At 42.7% G+C, this 20,772-nt stretch overlaps 1 protein-coding gene across 4 annotated transcripts in view; it reads right to left on the bottom strand.

Moving 5' to 3' along the window:
* The window catches only part of pde4a (phosphodiesterase 4A, cAMP-specific), a 734,216-nt gene that overhangs the window by 234,498 nt on the left and 478,946 nt on the right, over window positions 1-20,772 (bottom strand). For 3 of the 4 annotated variants that reach the window (XM_087983115.1, XM_087983116.1, XM_087983114.1), the window contains 2 exons: window positions 13,446-13,631; window positions 5,745-5,781 (listed from right to left, as the gene is read on the bottom strand). In XM_087983115.1, the coding sequence (XP_087839241.1) occupies window positions 5,745-5,781; window positions 13,446-13,631 (223 nt within the window). Of the gene's footprint in view, window positions 1-5,744; window positions 5,782-13,445; window positions 13,632-17,081; window positions 17,234-20,772 lie in introns of those variants that run through there. The other variant, XM_087983117.1, reaches the window with a different exon arrangement.

Below are 20,772 nucleotides of genomic sequence, written 5' to 3'. Positions count from 1 at the left end.
TCACCATCCTTTGGTTGAAAGAATTCATCCTCATCTCAGTTCTAAAAGGTCATTCCCACACTCTGAGGGTGTGCCCTTGGGTCCTAGTCTCTGCTAGTAGTAGAAACATCTTAACCATATCTAGTCTATCCAGGCTTCTCGGTATTCTGTAAGTTTGAATGAGATACCTCCTCAGCTTTCTAAATTTCACTGAGGGCAGACTCAGAGTCCTCAACAGCTCTTTAACCCCTTCATTTTCGGGATAATTCTTGTGAACATGCTCTGGACCCCCTCCAAGGCGAGCACATCCTTCCTTAAATACTGGGGCCAAAACTGCTCATTGTATTCCAAATGTGGTCTGACCAGAGCCTTATACAGCCTCAGCAGTACATCTTGCCTTCCAGTACTCTTGAAATGAATGTAAACGTTGTATTTGTCTTCCTTACTGGCAACTGAACTAATCATCTTTTAAAATCCTGAACTAGGACTCCTAACTCCCTTTGTGCTTCTGATTTCTGAAAAGTTTCCCCATTGAGAAAACAGTCGCCATCTTATGCAGGGAGAAAGTGTGGAACTGCAGATGTTGGAGATCAGAGTCAAAAGGTGTGGTGATGGAAAAGCAGGTCAGGCAGCATCCGAAGAGCAGGAGAGTCAATGTTTCGAGCATAAGCTCTTCATCCTTTATTCCCTTGAACTTCCCCATCTCCTTCTCCTTCGTGATGGCCACTACACTCACCTCTGCCTCCTGACTATGCTACTGGTGTCTTCCACTGTGAAGACTGATGCAGGAGGATATAGATAAACTGGAGAGTTGAGCAGAAAAGTGGCAGATAGAGTCCAATCCAGACAAATGTGAGGTGATGCATTTAGGTAATTATACATTGAACGGAAGAGCCTTGGGAAAAGTTGATGGGCAGAGAGATCTGGGAGTGCAGGTCCACTGTACCCTGAAGGTTGCTGCACAGATAGATAGAGTGGTCAAGAAGGCATATCGTATGCTTGCCTTCATTGGACGGGGTATTGAGTATAAGAGCTGGCAAGTCATGTTAAAATTGTACAAGATATTGGTTCGGCCGCATTTGGAATACTATGTACAGTTCTGGGCGCCACATTACCAAAAGGATGTGGATGATTTGGAGAGGGTGCAGAGAAGGTTTATGAGGATGTTGCCTGGTATGGAAGGGGCTAGCTATGAAGAGAGTTTGAGTAGGTTAGGTTTGTTTTCATTAGAAAAAGGAGATCAAGGGGGACCTGATTGAGGTTTACAAAATCATTAAGGGTATAGACAGGGTGGATAGCGATAAGCTTTTTCCCAGGGTGAAGGATTCAATAACGAGAGGTGGAAAGTTTAAGGGGGAAACACATGGCAAGTACTTCACACAGAGGGTGGTGGGTATCTGGAATGCGTTGCCAGCAGAGGTGGTAGAGGCAGGCACGGTAGATTCATTTAAGATGCGTTTGGACAGATGCATGAGTAGGTGGGGAGCAGAGGGATACAAATGCACAGGAATTGACTGACAGGTTTAGACAGTACATTTGGATCGGTTCAGGCTTGGAGGGCTGAAGGATTCTGTTCCTAGGCTGTAAATTTTCTTTGTTCTTCGTTCTAAAGTATCGATTCAGCTCCTTCACCATTTCTTCATTGCTCAGCCTCATTATCCAGTGGTCCAATGTCTGCTCTTGCCTCACTCATACCTTTTATATATCTAAAAAAACTCTTGCAACCTTTCATGTTATGAGTTAGCTTACCCTCATATTTCATTTTTTCCCTCCTCTCCTCTTATTGCTTTTTTTAGTTACCCTCTGCTGGTTTTTAAAGGCTTTCCAATCCTCTATCTTCCCACTAACCTTCACCACAATGTGTGATTTTTCTTTTATTTTTATGTTGTCCCTGACTTCCCTTGTCAATCACAGTTGCCTCATCCTCCCCCTGGTGTGATTCTTCTTCCTTGGGATGAATGTCTTCTAAGCCTCCCAAATTACCCCAGAAATTCCAACCATTGCTGCTCCATTAATTTCCTTGCTAGGCCCCTTTTCCAATCAACTTTGACCAGCTCCTCCCTTATGTCTCTGTCGTTATCTTTCCTCAATCGTAATACTGGCTTCTCCTTCTCACACTGTGGGGTGAGTTCTACCATGTTATGGTCAGTGCTCCATTAGGGGTTCCTTCACTTTAAGCTCCCTAATCAAATCTGCCTTATTACACATCACCGAATCCAGAATTGCCTGTTCCCTAGTGGGCTCTACGACAAGCTGCTCCAAAAAAAACCTCATAGACATTCCACAAATATCTTTGGTTTGGATCTGCTGCCAACCTGATTTTCCCATTCCACCTGCATATTGAAGTTTTCCCATGATTACTGTCTTTTCTGCTCCACAACCTGACTATTGCTAGGAAGCCTGTACGTAACTTCCAACAGGGTATTTTTTTCTTTGCAGTTCCTCAACTCTACCTACACAGTTTCTATGACCCCAATCTACCTATTGCACTCTCAGCTATCTTTCCCCCAGCCCCACCCCCTCCCACTTATCACTCCACTCCCTCGGCTCCCAGCCTCATTCCTGATGAAGAGCTCATGCCCAAAACATTGATTCTCCTGCTCCTCGGATGCTGCCTGACCCGCTGTGTTTTGCCAGCACCACACTCTCGACTCTGATCTCCAGCATCTGCAGTCCTCACTTCCTCTACACAGTTTCTATGCCTTCTGACCCTAAATTACTCCTTGCTATTAATGTCTTACTAAAAAGGCAACTCTTTCCCCTCTGCCATCTGCCTGTCCTTCCCATGGGGCACATATCCTTGGAATCCTTAGACTGGAATGTACTACCTAAGAGGAAGGCAGCACCAGAGTCACTCATGTAGTTAGGGTCTGGACTATACTGTCAGTGAGACTGGTGGAGTCAGGTTCTTTTGAGTAGTTAGTGTCTGGACTGCGCTGTCTGAGAGTGGTCGAGGCAGGTTCAATGAAGGTTTCAAGAAGAAATTGGATAGCTGTCTGAAAAGGAAAAATATGCAACAGGGAGAAAGTGGGAGAGTGTACAAAGTGATCTGCTCATTTGGTGAGCTAGACCATACTCAACGGGTAAACAGTCTTTGGCTGTAACAATCCAATGGCACTGTGAGGTAGTATAGGGTAGTTATGGAAACGAACAAAGAACATTAAAAGATGAAGATATTGATCTGAAAGAGGGATAATTTCATTTAAAAGGTACCTAGTTCAGGTGTGCTGTAGTCAAAGATTAAAAGGTAGAGCAATAAATCAGCAATAAAACGATTTCAAATAGGAAATAGTTTAGATACAAATTAAATAGATTCCGGAGGGGAAAAGGAAGTGAATCAAAAAGTTCACCACCCTGGAGGAGACGAGACATAGAGATTAAACATGCAACAGGAAGAGGGGTTTAATGATATATAGAGAGGTGAAGAATTATAAACCCTGAATGATTGAATTTCAGAGAACTGGAAAAGGAAAGATGGAGGCGAAGAAGAATATATGAGACAGGATTAGCAGAGAACCAAAACAACCTTTAGACTCTTTCCCAAACACAAGTCTAGTTAAAGAAAGGGTGTATCATCTTCTGGAGGCAGAGAGAATGATTGAGGTCTGGATGAATACTTTGCATCTGTCCTTGCAATATCACAGTACAGGAGCTGGAAAGGGGTGAAGAAATTTGATTCAATAAAAATAAGAGGGTATTTAAATAGTTGGCGGGACTTCAAAATAGAAAAGTCACCCAACACAAATAGACACATCCTCAGTTACTGCGGAGGGCATGGTTCGAGCAATAATCTTTCATTCCTTCTTGGAAATTTAAGTGATGCCAGAGAATTGCTGGATTGCAAATGTTGTATGTTGTTTAAGAAAGGGGAGATGGAATAAAACTGGCAACTTCAGGCCAGTCAACTTAAAGGCAGTGGTCGATAACTGACTAGTGACCAGAAACTGGACAAAATTTATGTTTGCTTTGAGAAATATACATTAATAAATAACAGCTGATCATTTTATACACAGACTATCAGAAGTGTTTGACAGTGTATTGAGTAATAGACTAGTCAGCAACATTGAAGTTGAAAAGCACAGCAAGTCAGGCAGCATCTGAGGAGCAAGAGAATTGACGTTTCTAGCATTAATCCCATTGGCTTCAATTTGGGTTTAAGAGGAAATGACATCATGGACGCACATTTGGCTAAGGGACAGAAAGCAGGGAGTAATATTGGAACACATGATTTCAGACATATACCGTTGTGTTCCATCGGGGCCAATATTAGAGACACTGCTCTTTTTGATTTTTATAAGTGAGCTGGACTTGGGTGTAGAGAACCTAACTTCAAAGTTTTCAGATTACTCAATGCTCATAAATGCAGTGAACAATGAGGTGAGTGGAAAACCTCAGGAAGTCATGGTCCCATGTGCAGAACCTTGGTACAGCTTTGCTCTCCTTATCTGAGGAAAGAGATCCTGACTGAAGAGGGAATGCAACAAGGGTTTACTAGACTTCTTCCTGGGACGACAGGATTGATGTATGAAGAGAGATGGATTGGTTAGAAAAATGGTTGGAGTTTAGAAAAATGAGGGGGATCTCACAGAAACCTATAAAAAACACAGAGAGTTTGAAGTCTAGAACCAAGGGCCACAGCCTACGGATATGGAGTATTTAGGAATGAGATGAGAAGAAAATTCTTCATCCAGAGAGTGGAAAGCCTGTGGAATTTTCTGCTACAGAAAGTGGTTGATGCCAAAATAGTGAATGTTTTCAAGAAGGACATGGATATAGTTTTTAGAATTAAAGGGATCAAAGCATATGTGGGGAGAAAGTGGGAACAGGGGACCGAGTTGGATGATCAGCCATGATTATATTAAACAGCAGAGCAGACTCAAAAGGCCGACTGGCCTCCTCCTGCTCCTGTTTTTTGTGTTTCCATGGCTGTGAAGTAAACTACACGTGGCCATTGAAATTTACATTCAGAAGTGTGACAGTGTGTATTTTGGAAGGAAGAATAAGGAGAGCCAATTTTTTTATTGGTGTAACTTTAAACAGATGCAACAACAGACAGATATAGCTACATATGTACATTTTTGAAAGTACTAGGACAAGTTGGGAAGACTGTTAAAAAGCATGCAGGTTTCTTGGGTTTATACACAGAAGCATTGATTATAAAAACAATAAGTTGTGCTAAGTGTATGTAAAACACTGGTTAGACCACCATTGGAAGATAGTGTCCAATTTTGAGCACTGCACTTTATAAATGATGTCAAGTCCTGAGGAGATTTGTTAGAATGGTGCTGAAGAGAGAGATTTCAGAACCATGGAGAGGCAGGGATTGCGCAGATAGAGCAGAGATGGTTGAGGAAAGAGTTAAATGAAGCTTCCAAACTTATACGCAGTTTGGGTAAAGTAAATAAGCTGATGCTATTTCTAGAGGATTGTTAACCTGAGCGCACAGATTGAAGGTTGGCAAGAGAATCAGAGGAAATGGGAAGAATTTGTTACACAGCAATCAGTGATGTGGAATGCACTGTCGAACAGGATAATATAGCAGATTTAATAGTAACTTTGAAAAGGGAATTGGAAAACTACTTGAAAAGGAAATGTGCTATAGAATAGGGCAGCAGGATTAATTGTACGGCTACTTTGTGTTGTGTCATTAGGAAGTACAAGAGATTCTAATTTCATTTGTGATTTTCTTAAGAACATTGTGGCAGCACAGTAAGAGACAGAGAGAACGACAGTCAGATTGTAAGAAGTTGGCTAGCTTAACTCACCTGAGCAAAAGGAGTGACAATGAGGTCCTCAGTATGTCTGAAAGAAAAACACATGAGTTCAGAACGTGGATCAAAAACCAAAACATCCCAACAGAAGTCAGATATACCTGCCTGGAATTCTTGATAAAACTGGTCAAAAATTGGAAGTGCCACCCATGAAGACGACATTTCCCATATTCATATCAGACTTAGCTGCAGGAGTAGGCAATTTAGCCCTTCGAGCCCACACCACCATTTAACAGGATCATGGCCGATCTTACCTTGGTCTCAACTCCACTCTTGTACCTGCTTCCCGTAGCACTTTATCCCACTTTTCATCAGAAACGTATTTATTTCTTTCTTGAATCTGTTGATTGATTCTGCCTCCGCTGCACTCTGGGGCACAGTTCCACAGATTCACAACCCTCTCAGAGAAGGAGTTTCTCCTCACCTCAGTTTTGAACCTACCTCCTCTCAGTCCAAATCTTGTTTGAGCCTGTCCCACAAGAGGGAAACGCCTGTTCAACATCCACCTTATCAATCCCCTTTAGCATTTGATATCCCTCAATCAGAACTTCCCTCATCTTTCTGACCTCCAGTGAGTACAAGCCAAGCTGTTCAACCAGCCCTTTGTACACCAGCCCTTTGTACACCAGCCCCTTGTACACCAGCCCCTTGTACACCAGCCCCTTGTACACCAGCTCCTTGTACACCAGCTCCTTGTACACCAGCCCTTTGTACACCAGCCCTTTGTACACCAGCTCCTTGTACACCAGCCCTTTGTACACCAGCCCTTTTGTACACCAGCCCCTTGTACACTAGCCCTTTGTACACCAGCCCTTTGTACACCAGCCCTTTGTACATCAGCTCCTTGTACACCAGCTCCTTGTACACCAGCCCTTTCATCCCTGGCATCAACCTGGTGACCCTCCTCTGAACTGCCTCCAGTGCCACCACATCCTTCCTCAAGTAAGGAGGCCAAATCTGGACACAGTACTCCAGGTGTGGTCTCACCAATGCCTTATATAATTGTAACAATACTTTTTAACTTTCATAATCCAGTCCTTTTGCAATAAATGCCAAAATTCCATTTGCCTTTCTTATTATATGCTGCATCTGCAAACCCACTTTCTGTGATTCATGCACAAAGACACCCAGATCCCTCTGCACTGATGTACTTTGAATCTGATTCCCATTTAAATAATAATTTGCCCTTTTATTTTTCTAGCTAAAATAGACAACCTCACACCTATCTACATCAAACTCCATCTGCCAGATTTGGGCCTATTCTCTTAGCCTATCAATATCCATCTGTAAACTCTTTACCTCCTCATCATAGCCCACATTTTCCCACCTATTTTAGTATCATCTGTGAATTTTACGATGTTACACTTGGTCTCTGCTTGGAGATCATTTTACAGATTGTAAATAGATGTGGTCTGAGAAATGAACCATATGGCACCCACTTGTTAGAGTTTGCCATCCAGAGCACCCATTTATCCTGACCCTCTGCTTTCTGTCAGTCAGCAAGTCCTGTATTCAAGCCAATAGTCTATCTTTAACTTTTGGGATCTAACCTTCTGGATCAGTCTTTTATGTCAAATGCTTCCTGGAAATCTAAATATACCGCATCCACCAGATCCCCATTATCCATTTTGCTGGTTACATCCTCAAAGAACTGCAGCAAGTTTGGTGAGCATGACTTGCCCTTCATTAAGCTGTGCTGACACTGGTGAATGACATTTCCATTTTCATTTTGTGTGTTGAATCATGATTCACACAGGCCTGTATCACAGAGACAGCTGTTCATTTACATTAGCAGAGTAAGACCAGAAAAAGCAGATCAAAACTTTGTCCTTTTATTTGGAAACCGGGATACCCTTCAAATATGGTCCCAAACACCTTCTGGGGGGTGGGTATGGTGCCTTTTGGATTTTTAAAGTACACTTCATTGTTTGTTTAAAAAGGCATAAACTTATTAAATGTCAAGGAACTATCAACAGACCGGTCAGAATTAACTGACAAACCTCACAAGAAGGCCTGTGAAAAGCAGCTATGAATGGACCTATCAAACTGTCAAAGCAGTTAAATGTTCTGCTTCTTAAATCTTTGAACAGTATGTCTCCTTGTTAAAACAAACACTGTTTGCTACTATATTCCATCATAAGCCCTAGGGTCTACGTAATTGGAAAAATGAGAGACATTTTATGGTCTTTAAAATCTTTTCAGACACAGTGCCAAAGCCTCAAGCCAGGACACCTGCTCACAATACCTTCCTCCTGTCCCAACATCAGATCTAGCCCACCCGTAGAAACTGAAAATCTGATGTCTGGGTAGTTATTTTTAAAAGTCAAGTCACAGAGTTGAAAAGCATGGTATTTGCATTTGACTTGCAGACCAAAATATGAGTCACAATTTATCAACAGAATGGGCTTTGGACTGAGTTAGAAAGCGAGAGCGAGATAAAATTTGAGGACATTTGTCTGCAACACCTTGGGATGTTCTACTTTGTTAAAGGTGCTACACAAATGCAAGCTGGTATTGGCAGAGGGAGAGAAATAGAGTAAGATAAAGTAAGAGGGCATCAGAGAACTGACTGAGGCAGTAAGGGATAGAGACAAGATGAAGAAAGAGATACAGACAGAGACAGACAGCAATACAGAGATTTACTCAGGTGACACCAAAGTAAAGAGGCTTTAGCTATGAAGACATACTCATGTCGATAGTCTCTACTCACTACAACAGTGAAGGAGGGAGGGGAGAATCTGATTTAAATCTTTATCTGTACTTCCTGCACCTCTTGTATCTGTAGAATTCCTGCTCCCTGTCTCTCTGTATCTCCTGTATCTGTTTATTCCATGCAGCTCCTATATCTGATGTGTTCCTCTTCCCAGTCTCTGTGTATCACCTGTATCTGCCCTGATTTCTGTGGCTCCTGTATCTGTTGTGGTCCCCTGCCCTGTCTCTCTGTATCTGTCTAATTCCTGTAGCTCCTGTAGCTTTATAACTCTGTCCAACACCTATTCTGTTGATAATTTGTGACTCATATTTTGGACTGCAAGTCAAATGCACATTATTCCTGATAGAGTCATAGACTCATAGAGATGTACAGCATGGAAACAGACCCTTCGGTCCAACCCGTCCATGCCGACCAGGTATCCCAACCCAATCTAGTCCCACCTGCCAGCACCCGGCCCATATCCCTCCAAATCCTTCCTATTCATATATCCATCCAAATGCCTCTTAAATGTTGCAATTGCACCAGCCTCCGCCACATCCTCTGGCAGCTCATTCCATACACGTACCACCCTCTGTGTGAAAAAGTTGCCCCTTCGGTCTCTTTTATATCTTTCCCCTCTCACCCTAAACCTATGCCCTCTAGTTCTGCTCTCCCCGATCCCAGGGAAAAGACTTTGTCTATTTATCCTATCCATGCCCCTCATAATTTTGTAAACCTCTATAAGGTCACCCCTCAGCCTCCGACACTCCAGGGAAAACAGCCCCAGCCTGTTCAGCCTCTCCCTATAGCTCAAATCCTCCAACCCTGGCAACATCCTTGTAAATCTTTTCTGAACCCTTTCAAGTTTCACAACATCTTTCCGATAGGAAGGAGACCAGAATTGCACGCAATATTCCAACAGTGGCCTAACCAATGTCCTGTACAGCTGCAAGATGACCTCCCAACTCCTGTACTCAATACTCTGACCAATGAAGGAAAGCATACCAAACGCCTCCTTCAGTATCCTATCTACCTGCGACTCCACTTTCAAGGAGCTATGAACCTGCACTCCAAGGTCTCTTTGTTCAGCAACACTCCCTAGGACCTTACCATTAAGTGTATAAGTCCTGCTCAGATTTGCTTTCCCAAAATGCAGCACCTCGCATTTATCTGAATTAAACTCCATCTGCCACTTCTCAGCCCATTGGCTCATCTGGTCAAGATCCTGTTGTAATCTGAGGTAACCCTCTTCGCTGTCCATTACACCTCCAATTTTGGTGTCATCTGCAAACTTACTAACTGTACCTCTTATGCTCGTATCCGAATCATTTATGTAAATGACAAAAAGTAGAGGACCTAGCACCGATCCTTGTGGCACTCCACTGGTCACAGGCCTCCAGTCTGAAAACAACCCTCCACCACCATCCTCTGTCTTCTACCTTTGAGCCAGTTCTGTATCCAAATGGCTAGTTATCCCTGTATTCCGTGCGATCTAACCTTGCTAATCAGTCTCCCATGGGGAACCTTGTCGAACGCCTTACTGAAGCCCATATAGATCACAGCTACTGCTCTGCCCTCATCAATCTTCTTTGTTACTTCTTCAAAAAACTCAATCAAGTTTGTGATTTCCCACGCACAAAGCCATGTTGACTATCCCTAATCAGTCCCTGCCTTTCCAAAAACATGTACATCCTGTCCCTCAGGATTCCCTCCAACAACTTGCCCACCACCGAGGTCAGGCTCACCTGTCTATAGTTCCCTGGCTTGTCTTTACCGCCCTTCTTAAACTGTGGCACCATGTTTGCAAACCTCCAGTCTATGGCACCTCACATGTGACTATCGATGATACAAATATCTCAGCAAGAGGCCCAGTAATCACTTCTCTAGCTTCCCACAGAGTTCTCGGGTACACCTGATCAGGTCCTGGGGATTTATCCACCTTTAACCGTTTCAAGACATCCAGCACTTCCTCCTCTGTAATCTGGACGTTTTGCAAGATGTCACCATCTATTTCCCTACAGTCTATATCTTCCATATCCTTTTCCACAGTAAATACTGATGCAAAATATTCATTTAGTATCTCCCCCATTTTCTGTGGCTTCACACAAAGGCTGCCTTGCTGATCTTTGAGGGGCCCTATTCTCTCCCTAGTTACCCTTTTGTCCTTAATATATTTGTAAAAACCCTTTGGATTCTCCTTCATTCTATTTGCCAATGCTATCTCATGTCCCCTTTTTGCCCTCGATCTATCCTGTCTATACCTGACATATGCTTCCTTCTTTTTCTTAACCAAACCCTCAATTTCTTTAGTCATCCAGCATTCCCTATACCTACCAGCCTTCCCTTTCACCCTGACAGGAATATACTTTCTCTGGATTCTTGTTATCTCATTTCTGATGATGAAGGACTTTTGCCCGAAACGTCGATTTTCCTGCTCCTCGGATGCTGCCTGACCTGCTGTGCTTTTCCAGCACCACTCTAATCTAGACTCTGATCACCAGCATCTGCAGTCCTCACTTTCATCCTGTAGCTCCTGTCTGTTGTGTTCCTGCTCTCTGCCTGCCTGTATCTCATGTACCTATCCTGTTTCCTGTATTTTCTGTGTCTGCTGTGTTCCTGTTCCCTGTCTCTTTCTGCATCACCTGTATTTACCCTGTTTGCTGTAGCTCCTGCACCTCCTGTGTTCCTGTTCCCTCTCTCTCTCTCTCTCTCTCTCTCTGTATCACCTGTATCTGCCCTGTTTCCTGCAGTTCCTGCATCTGCGGTGCTCTCGCTCATATTACCTGTTAATTTTGTGTTGAGTACCTGAGGTACTTCTGGCCAGGACACAATGTAAGTAAGCTCTCAGGCTTTTCCTGGATTATCACAGGATGGAGAAATCAATCAGATTATTCCTGGAAGTTACAAAGTGATAGGTAATAGTGCCTTGTTTTCCCTGCCTGTGCTCAATGCATGATGCTTAGTGGTCTGAAAACCGCCAGATGTCACGTACAAAGGCAGATATATTGCGGATGAGTGGAGGCCCCCATCAGTGTCAGCAGTTTAAAGGTTTCAGTCAATATTTACATAGTCCTGGGCTGCAGAAAACTGAGCAAATGTGATCTATATGTCTCAGAAATAAGAAAGATCCTGTAGCTAATGAGTAAAATCTCCATATAACCCAAAATTAAAAACCTACATAGGATGTACATGCTTAGGGATCAGAGTATAGTAGTGGAGACTACATGTCAGAATGTGGTCTTATAAAAGAGAAGGAGTATTATAACAGTGGATTGTCCCAGCTAGCCGAATGGAGTGGGAAACCTGCCTCTTGTGAAGAATGACATTTCTCATCGTACCTTTCACCAACTCAGGATTTCCCAAATATGTTCTCGAACCAATGAAATACTTTTGAAATTTAGTCACTTGTATCATGTGACAGCCAATCTGTGCACAGCAAGATCCCTCAAGAAACAATGCGATAATAACTTAGTCCAATCCTCATTCTAATGAAACTGGAATAAAACGAGGTAGGGAGTAGGTTCTATGTCCAACGTTTCAATAACTGACAGTTTGGATAACTGCTATTTTCGATAATGGATGTGTTTAACACCAATGGGATAGATAAAGGGTATATTTGATAAGAGATAGGTTAATTAACCATTGGGTTTGGTAAAGGGTGTGTTAAATATTGAATGACTGAGTACCAGATGGACTGGATAACAGATGGATTCAAAAACTTGTGGGTTCAGTCATGCTGTGTTGAGAACTCAAGCAGTAGTACAAAGACTTTTATCTCAAATTATTAAGTGGATACTCAGGTGAAACTATAATTAAAGCCTGTCACTTTAAGGCCAGAAAGTAAAACTGCATTAAATCTAGGCAAATGATTCACCTTGTTGAAAATGTTTTGAAAATTTGCAACCCTAAGTCAGAAGAAACTATCATTAAACAATGACACTTTCCCATAATTACTGATCTGATTTGTGAGGGATACAAGGCCTTTTATTTCACAGTTATATTAGCAGATCTTACTTGCTGTTACTTGTGGGTCTGATCCGTTTCTGTGATATTCAACTATTAATCTAACCTAGTTCTCGTAGCTACTGAGCCAGTTATTGCTGCGGGGATGAACTCTCAATAGTAAGGAGGTAAATAGTTGTTTTCTGCTTTGTCCTGAAAGAAGATCTCTTAATCTTTGATTATCTCCCCTTTGTTTTGGTCTCTACATAAGACGAACATCATCCAGGTATCCACCGTATGGTTCTAATCAAGCTGTTCAGAGATTTTATTATACACCTCTGGGAGAAGTGGGACTTAAACCTGGCTCTCCCAGTCCAGGGGTCCCCTCAAGGTCTTGTTTGTTTCAATAAGAACATCTCTCAGTCTTCAAAACTCCAATTAGTACAAACCTAACCTTTTGAACCTTTCTTCATAAGATAAGCCCTTTTATCCCAGAAATGAGTGAGTGAACCTTCTGTGAACTGCTTCTAAAGCATTACTGTAACAGACCAAAAGTAAAGACAGTCCTCCAGATATGGTCCTTGTACCACTGTAGCACAACATCCTCACCTTATATTCCATTCCTGTTGCAATGACTGACAAGATTCAATTAGCCCACCTAACCACTGCACTAACATTATGTGATGTGAAGACACTGGAGCAGGAGGATTTCAGTGTTCATGCACAGAAGCTCTTTTTCATTTGATATTCTTGTTTCTCATTCCATATAAAAGGCTACTGGAATTTGGGAAGAGATGTTGAATTCACTGGAGCTTCAAAGTATCTCCAAAGGGGTTAGGCACATAAAACTGTGAAAGGAAGGTATAATTAAAATATGAATAAATCCCAGTCCGAATATGGACATATGCATATATAATGGGAAATGTTGACATTAAAATTAGTCTGAGATACATAAACAGGAAATAAGATTCTATAGACAGGGAGAGTACACTGCCATGAAGTTCTCTTGTATAAAAGATATCTACAGACAATCAAAAAACAAATAATAAAGCCGTACTCACACTTCACTTGTCACGGAGGAATTTCGGGACATTGTTTTGGGTGACATATCGTAATCGCTGTCAGACCGATAAAGAAATGACTCCCGACGCTGGCTCTGAGGGAATGTTGGATGTAGCACCAGTCCCGGACTCGCCTGCGAGTCCAGTGGACTCCGACCTGGAGATGGTCCATTCTCAACGTCAAAACTGCAAAAAGAGGAATTTGTTTTTCATTAGTTTGCATCTCCAAATGAATATTCCCTAAAATTGCTGATGGAACATTTGGAAATTTAAAAATAATATCTTTCTCAATTAATTGCTGTCTTCCTCTCCTGAAGGTGCTGACTCTCCCTCAGGTACAGTTCCCCATCTCTTGAAGGTGGTGACACTCAGTGGGCTACTGGTCAATGAACTCAAGTTGCCCTTCATTTCCAGTTTTAAATATCGGAATATTAGGTGTTGACAAAATATCAGATTGTAGAGGATATCACAACTAAATCTAAGCCTGCCTTCATGTCACATCCATTTGTGGACCCTAACACATATTGGATACTGTAAGTCATATTTTACAATTTACCTGTGATGTTTCTGATTTCGGGTTTGTATCCTGACAGAGAATGAACAGTCTTTATGTTTAACTAATCCTTTAGACTCATCGCTGATTGCGGGCTAAATCTTTTGATTTTTTGAAGAACACCTGTGCTCTCAAAGTATTGATGATAACAGACCACACACTTTAGATGCAGGTTGTTTTAACTCACCTGGTGCAGCCACAGTCCTTCTTAAGCAGCTTTTTAAATCCCTGAACTTCCCACAGTTCTACTTTCTTCCTCTAACTTCCCCTCACCATCCCCTCCTGAAGGTGATGACCAGGGTTGATAAATCCAATGGTGTTGGCAGCCTCTGCTACCTTATCCCAGTAAAACAGACCCTGGGATATTTCAGTTTGCAAAAGCTATGCATTCTAGATCAGAATCCAAATATGAGATTTATTTGTAAAGGTTACTAAATCTTGGTTTTAATATTTCCCAGGAAACACCAAACCACTCTCCTTCACTCAAGAACTCCCACTCTGCCCCATCCAACTCCTTAGTTACAGTCCAGCCCCACATTGTGAAGAATCTGTGTCCAGTCCACTTATTCAATCTTTTGGCACTCCAGTCACGTCCACTCTCTTGCCTGCTAACCCTCTCCTGACTTACTCTTACTTGGCAGTAGATGGTGACTGTAGAAGTTAACACTGAATGAGGAATCATCCTTTACTAAATGCTCTGTGGGTTTGGGATTAGCTGTTGATTTGAGGAACTATCTCTGGCTGAATCCACTGTGTGATTGCCTAACTGAAGCAGTCTGATGGCTGGGTGCAGGGGTGAGAGCACAAACCACCCCTGAAGAAGGGCCTGTGCCCGAAACGTCGAATCTCCTGTTCCCTGGATGCTGCCTGACCTGCTGTGCTGTTCCAGCAATAAAGTTTCAACACAAACCACTCCAACACCATGGAAACAGGGTAAGGGAAATCTAAGAGATAAATGAGGCTTTGGTAGAATAGAAGGCATGAACATTGAGTACTGGACACAGTACAGTTTTAAAATCCAAGGTACGTTGTAAAGTTACCACAGTTCCACCATCTGATCAGAGACAGATCACTGGTGGTACACCTCAGGCCAGGGGCTAGGTCAAGAAAGCAGGGCCTTCATGAAAACTTCAACAGGTGTGGGAACTGAACCAATCCACATCAAAAGCCAGCAAACATTATCTTGAAGTGTAGACAGAAGGTCTCTATGATAACATGATGGGCTGATCAAATGGGATCCAACAGAAAATCATAACTTTCTACCTGCATATACCACCACAAACACTTCCCTTCAAATTTTGTCATCATTAACCTTAGATCTCTCTACATTTTAATCTTATCCTTCAATTTGCTGATAGTTTTAAAAAAAATTATACATCCTATTCTCTAGGAACTGCACCCTACCTTACACGTTCACCTTGAACAATCTGATTAAATATCCTGCCTTACACAGTCTCCCCCCATTCAGTTTAACTACCCTGCCTTACACACTCTGCCCCCCACATGGATTAGATACACTGCTCTACACACTCTCCAGTCTCATTTCCACATTCTTCTGTTAGTTCTACATCCACAGGTCCAGGCTTAACTTCATTTTTAATTTTCATCCTTCTATTTCCTATTTTGTTTCTTTCTTTCCCTCCTCACTGTTTGTATACAGATAAAGCATTTTGTGCATCAGTTCACAGGCACTGCTGTGTACAGAGGGCACAAAGTACTGTACATTGACGCACAAATAGTGGACAATATTGATCAGGAGCACTATTATTGATCAGGAGTTGAGTAACAATCAAGAATAGTGCACAAAGTTAAAAATCACACAACACCAGGTTATAGTCCAACAAGTTTAATTGGAAGCACACTAGCTTTCGGAGCGCCGCTCCTTCATCAGTGAATCAAGAATAGGACATTGATCAAAATGTGAGATCAATCAGAATTTGCCAAAATGCTATATTTTGATCAGGAACAGACTATTGACCAGGAGTTTTAGACTGAGCAGGGGCTGCTTATTGATCAGTAGCAGAATATTAATCAGGTACAGAATTTTGATCAAGGGCAGAATATTGGTAAGAAGCAGAATATTGCTATTGCACTTTCTTTAGAAGTGTGAACAAATCAGTTAAGCAAATTAATCTGATTAAAAACCAAAGTCTGTAGAATAACAATAGCTGTGAAAGAATGAGATAACATAAGCATCAGCTGAGTGAGCTAGCTCATCAGTGAGGAGGGATACTCAGCCAGGTCTCTAACAGCTGAACTTCTCACAGCTATGCCAACTGCACAGGCCACAAATCCAAATGGAGACTGACTGGTATGAGTACCTCTCAGTACCAATGAAAAGCAGAGAACTTACTGCACTGTCACCAGGTAGTGCTGTGGCCACTAACAATGTGCAGTTGTTGGGTGCATGGCGATCGGTTAGTTCAGTTGGCTGGATGGCTAGTTTATGATGTAGAGTGATATCAACAATGTGGGTTCAATTCCAATGAGGTTACATTGAAGAACTCTCCCTCTCAATCGTTCCCTTCACTTAAGGCATGTTGACCCTCAGTGTATACCACAGCTGGTTGCCTCTCTCCAGTGAGAAGGCAGCCCTAAGATCCACTAGCACTATGGTGACTTTACCTTGTTGGAGCTACCGATGGATGACACACAAGCCAAGGGAAGATGCAGCAACATGACTTGTTTAAGCTGGACCCATTTTTGAGAATGTCAAACAGAGAAGCAACCAAAGCATTGCTGAAGTGTAGACCCACAGTTGACAGAGCCTGACATCAGCTTCACACCTACAACTGATGCCCCTTCACTGGTGGCTTCGTCCTCCTTGCTCTATATTCTAGTCTCTTGTCTGTAATCTCATTCAGATGGAGGTGACGTTTGAGTTTCTGTAGCCCCACGGTGAAGTTGATGTTTGATAGTTTTGCCCCACAGTGGAGTTGATGTTTGATCGTTTTGCCCCACGGTGGAGTTGATGTTTGATCGTTTTGCCCCACGGTGGAGCTGAAGCTTGTTTCAAGTTCCCACCACCCTCTTCTGCCCTCAATCACTGTTTAACATCCAGTAAATAGAGAAGGACTACAAACCTAAGAGTCCTTGTGAATCGTTGTTTCTTGATGTCTTCCTCATTGAAGGAGAAATGCATAACACCGTCCTATACCAAATGAAGTCAGACCCTCGGCTACATCTGAGAAGCGTGTGTAAAGATGCCCAATGTCAGCTACTGCAAGACAATCTGAACCGAACAACTTCCCCAGCACTTACTCATTTCTCTCTCTGTCCCGAGGTATCAGAGGTAGCGTGGCTTTTTACAAAACCCGACACAGAGTCACTGCTTTGGACTGAACCAAGTTACATTTCATTAAAATGCTATTTGTTTTATAGGATCTATTTACAGAATTGACAGCTGATGACATTTAGACAGAGAAACAACCACATAAGCAACAAATTTGGAAATTTGCAACAAACTCGGAAATTTGCAAAAAACTCTGATATCTGGCAGGAAGCTAAGCATCTTCATCCAGAAAGGGTCTCAGGAAGGGTCACCGGACCCGAAACGTTAACTTTGATCTCTCTTCACAGATGCTGCCTGCTGAATTTTTCCAGCAATACTTTTGTTTCATTCATTCCCATAAGACCTAAGACATAGGAGCAGAAATTAGGCCATTCAGCCCATCGAGTCTGCTCTGCCATTCAATCATGGCTGATAAGTTTCCCAATTCCATTCTCCTGCTTTCTCCCTGTAGCCCTCAATCCCCTTGATACAAATGTACCGGTCCCCATAAAGCTGGCCAATCCCAGAGTAAGCCCCTGGTCTGTGCTGACTTGGCTCATGCCTGAGAGGTCTCCGTGGCTAACCCTCCAGACCAGGAGAGCACCTGCTCCTCACGGAAAGGAAATGTGTGAGGGTACTGGTTAAGAGTAGAATTGGGCTTGAGTACTTGAAGTTTCTAATGCTGTACCAATCCCATGTGATAGTGGGCAGAGAGCTGGGATTGCTTCGATTTTGCCATTCTTCCAGACGGACCAGAGTGCACTGTTCCTCAGGTGCAGTGACAGGAGGTATCTGCCACTGAAATCTAACACATGGAGTAAATGTGTGGTATAAGTGGGAAGCACTGACTGACAACCAAGACTCCATTTACAGCAAATATGATCATTCTGTCCACATTTCACCCCCAAGTGCAATTTAAATATTTTGTGAAATATTCATAAAACAGAGCATCTACAAACCCTTTCTTTGGAATCTGTTCTCCTAAAGTATAATCCTAAACTTAATCTCAACACCAATCCCAGCTCTCAACCTATTCCTATCCTAAGCTCTACAAAAAACCCTGCACACACACACTTCAACATCCTCCACCTTAAGTCTTCCTCTCCGGTTTAACTATATAATTCAGACATCCATGCTGGCAAAACAAAAATTGAAGGGGATGTTGCTACTAGGTTGAGATTAACAGGGTTGGAGGAGGTACATTTCAGGCATAAACACTAGGGCAGATCCTACTGTGTCTAATGGCCTGTTCCAAATGTAATCAGTAACCCAGTGGTTTGAAATGCACAGAGTTCTTGGAAAAATATTGTATCAGTGAAAGTCTGGCAGAAATCTGAGCTAAGTTATATCACATGAAGGTCAATGTGAATGTGATTTTTAAAAATGAACCTTTACGTGTCGCAGTTACTTAGTGGGTAACTGTAATAAGGAAACACATGGATTGAGAGGTCTAGGGTTTTGGCTTTGATCTCTTTACCTGATTTCACACGGCTCATAACGTTTCTGTTAGTAACAGTATGAGGATTAGTTTTGTTTTACATCTAGCACTGCAATCACACAAAACTGAACATTTTTTCCCATCACTACATTACCCATGGTATATTCTTCCATCTATTAACCACCACGGGTAAATCACCCATGTTTCCAATTGGACATTTACCATGCCAAGCCCATTACAGGTACCACACACCATCAAAAGTGAGGAAGGTGATGTTTAGCAGTTGGAGAAATTATCCAGTGAGGCCCGTGCCTCATCACTTACCTCAGCTCTGTCTGCTGGCTCCAGGTCCCACCTCTCCTCCCTCACTTCAATTTCTACCCAGGGAACTGCCAAAGTCCCTTTTCAGGGATCTTCCCCTATTCCAGTCTCCCCTCATGGTTTCTGCTGGAAAGTGAAGGGGACTTTTGTTGTGATGCTTACTGTAGTTGATTGGTCTGCTCACACTTTTGTACACATTATGATAACCCCAGTTGGGGAAGGTAAATGGCAAGTGCTGGGTTCACACAGATCTGTACACCGGCAAGACACAATTCCAGGAGTTAAGACATTGATAGAACTACAACACATTGCTGTTCCAAGCAGACTGAGCAGCTCACTGCCAAGTAATCCAGATAGAAACTAGCAGACCTGAGTGAATCCCAGTGACGGGAATAAACGGTGCCATAGGTGTTCTGGGAACTTGTGGAGGGGGTAAAGGTGTGAGAGGTTTTCCAGAGAAGTTGAGATTCAATAGTCAGCCTTGCACTGATGAAACTTCACAAAGTGGTGATTTGATTTCGAGTTGATCCTGCCATATTTTTGCAGGAACCTACGAGCTGAACAGCTCCAGTGCTGGGAATCCTAACTCCGTCTCTTTGCAGTAGTTCAGGAGGGTGTGTGCTGTCTTAGTGATGTCAGCCTGTCCTATCCCTCTGTACTCAGTCAGCTGTGACGACAGGACCATTCATTTCCAGCTCAGTGCTGGCTACTAGCCAGCTACAGTTCGATCAGAATCTCACTCCCGACTGAGACACCATCCCTGTCACTCACTTTCCCTCATTATCCACGGGGCAGAAACCCATCAGGTCACATTAAAGACTTTCCATTTTGGGGGGAATCCATGGTCAATGTGTAAATTACACACAAAATCGTGTCAGTTTTGTCATGTTGGTTCTTTCATAGATTCATACAGCACAGAAAAGGCCCTTCGGCCCATCGAGTTTGTTCTGACATAACTACCACTGGACCACTAATCCCAATTTCCTGCACATGTTCCATATCCTTGAATCTCATGATATTTGAAGTACTCATCCAAATATTTTTTAAAGATTTCCAGCCTCCCCTACTTTACCAGGCAGTGCATTCCAGATTCCTACCACTCATTGTGTGAGCAAGATTTTTCCCAAATCCCTTCTGAATCTCCTGGCCTTTACCCTAAAACAATGCTTGATTGACTCCTCAACGAAGGGGAACAGCTGATCTCTATTCACCCTGTTTACACTCTCATAATCTTATACACCTCAATCATGAACCCCGTCACCCTTCTCTGTTCTGAAGAAAACAATCCAAGCCTATCTAGTCTCTCCCTATAGCTCAATATCTCCATCCCAGGCAACATCCTGGTGAACATCCTCTGTAGCCCCTCTCGTGCTAGCACATCCTTCCTATAGTGAAGTGACCAGAAACACACACACTACCCCAGCTGTGGCCTGACCAACACTCTGTACAACTCCAGCATTACATCCTTGTTCTTAGTACTCTCCGCCACGACTAAATGAAAGCCAGTGTCCCATATACCGCCTTAACCCTCCTGTTCATGTGCTCTGCTGACTTCAGGGATCTGTGAATAATTACCCTGAGATCCCTCTGCTCCTCTAAGTTACCCAGTGTCCTTATTCATCAAATACTCCCTCATCTTGTTTCTTCTTCCAAAGCATATCACCTCGTAGTTATCAGGTTAAATATTATCTGTCATTGGTCTGTCCATCTGACCAACCCATCTGTATCTTCCTGTAACCTACAA

Source organism: Chiloscyllium plagiosum, unplaced genomic scaffold (genome assembly GCF_037043375.1).
Source record: "Chiloscyllium plagiosum isolate Xiang-an unplaced genomic scaffold, Cpla_swu_hap1 HiC_scaffold_45, whole genome shotgun sequence".
In the NCBI taxonomy this organism is placed as follows: Eukaryota; Metazoa; Chordata; class Chondrichthyes; order Orectolobiformes; family Hemiscylliidae; genus Chiloscyllium; species Chiloscyllium plagiosum.
This window is presented reverse-complemented; position numbering and strand designations above follow the sequence as displayed.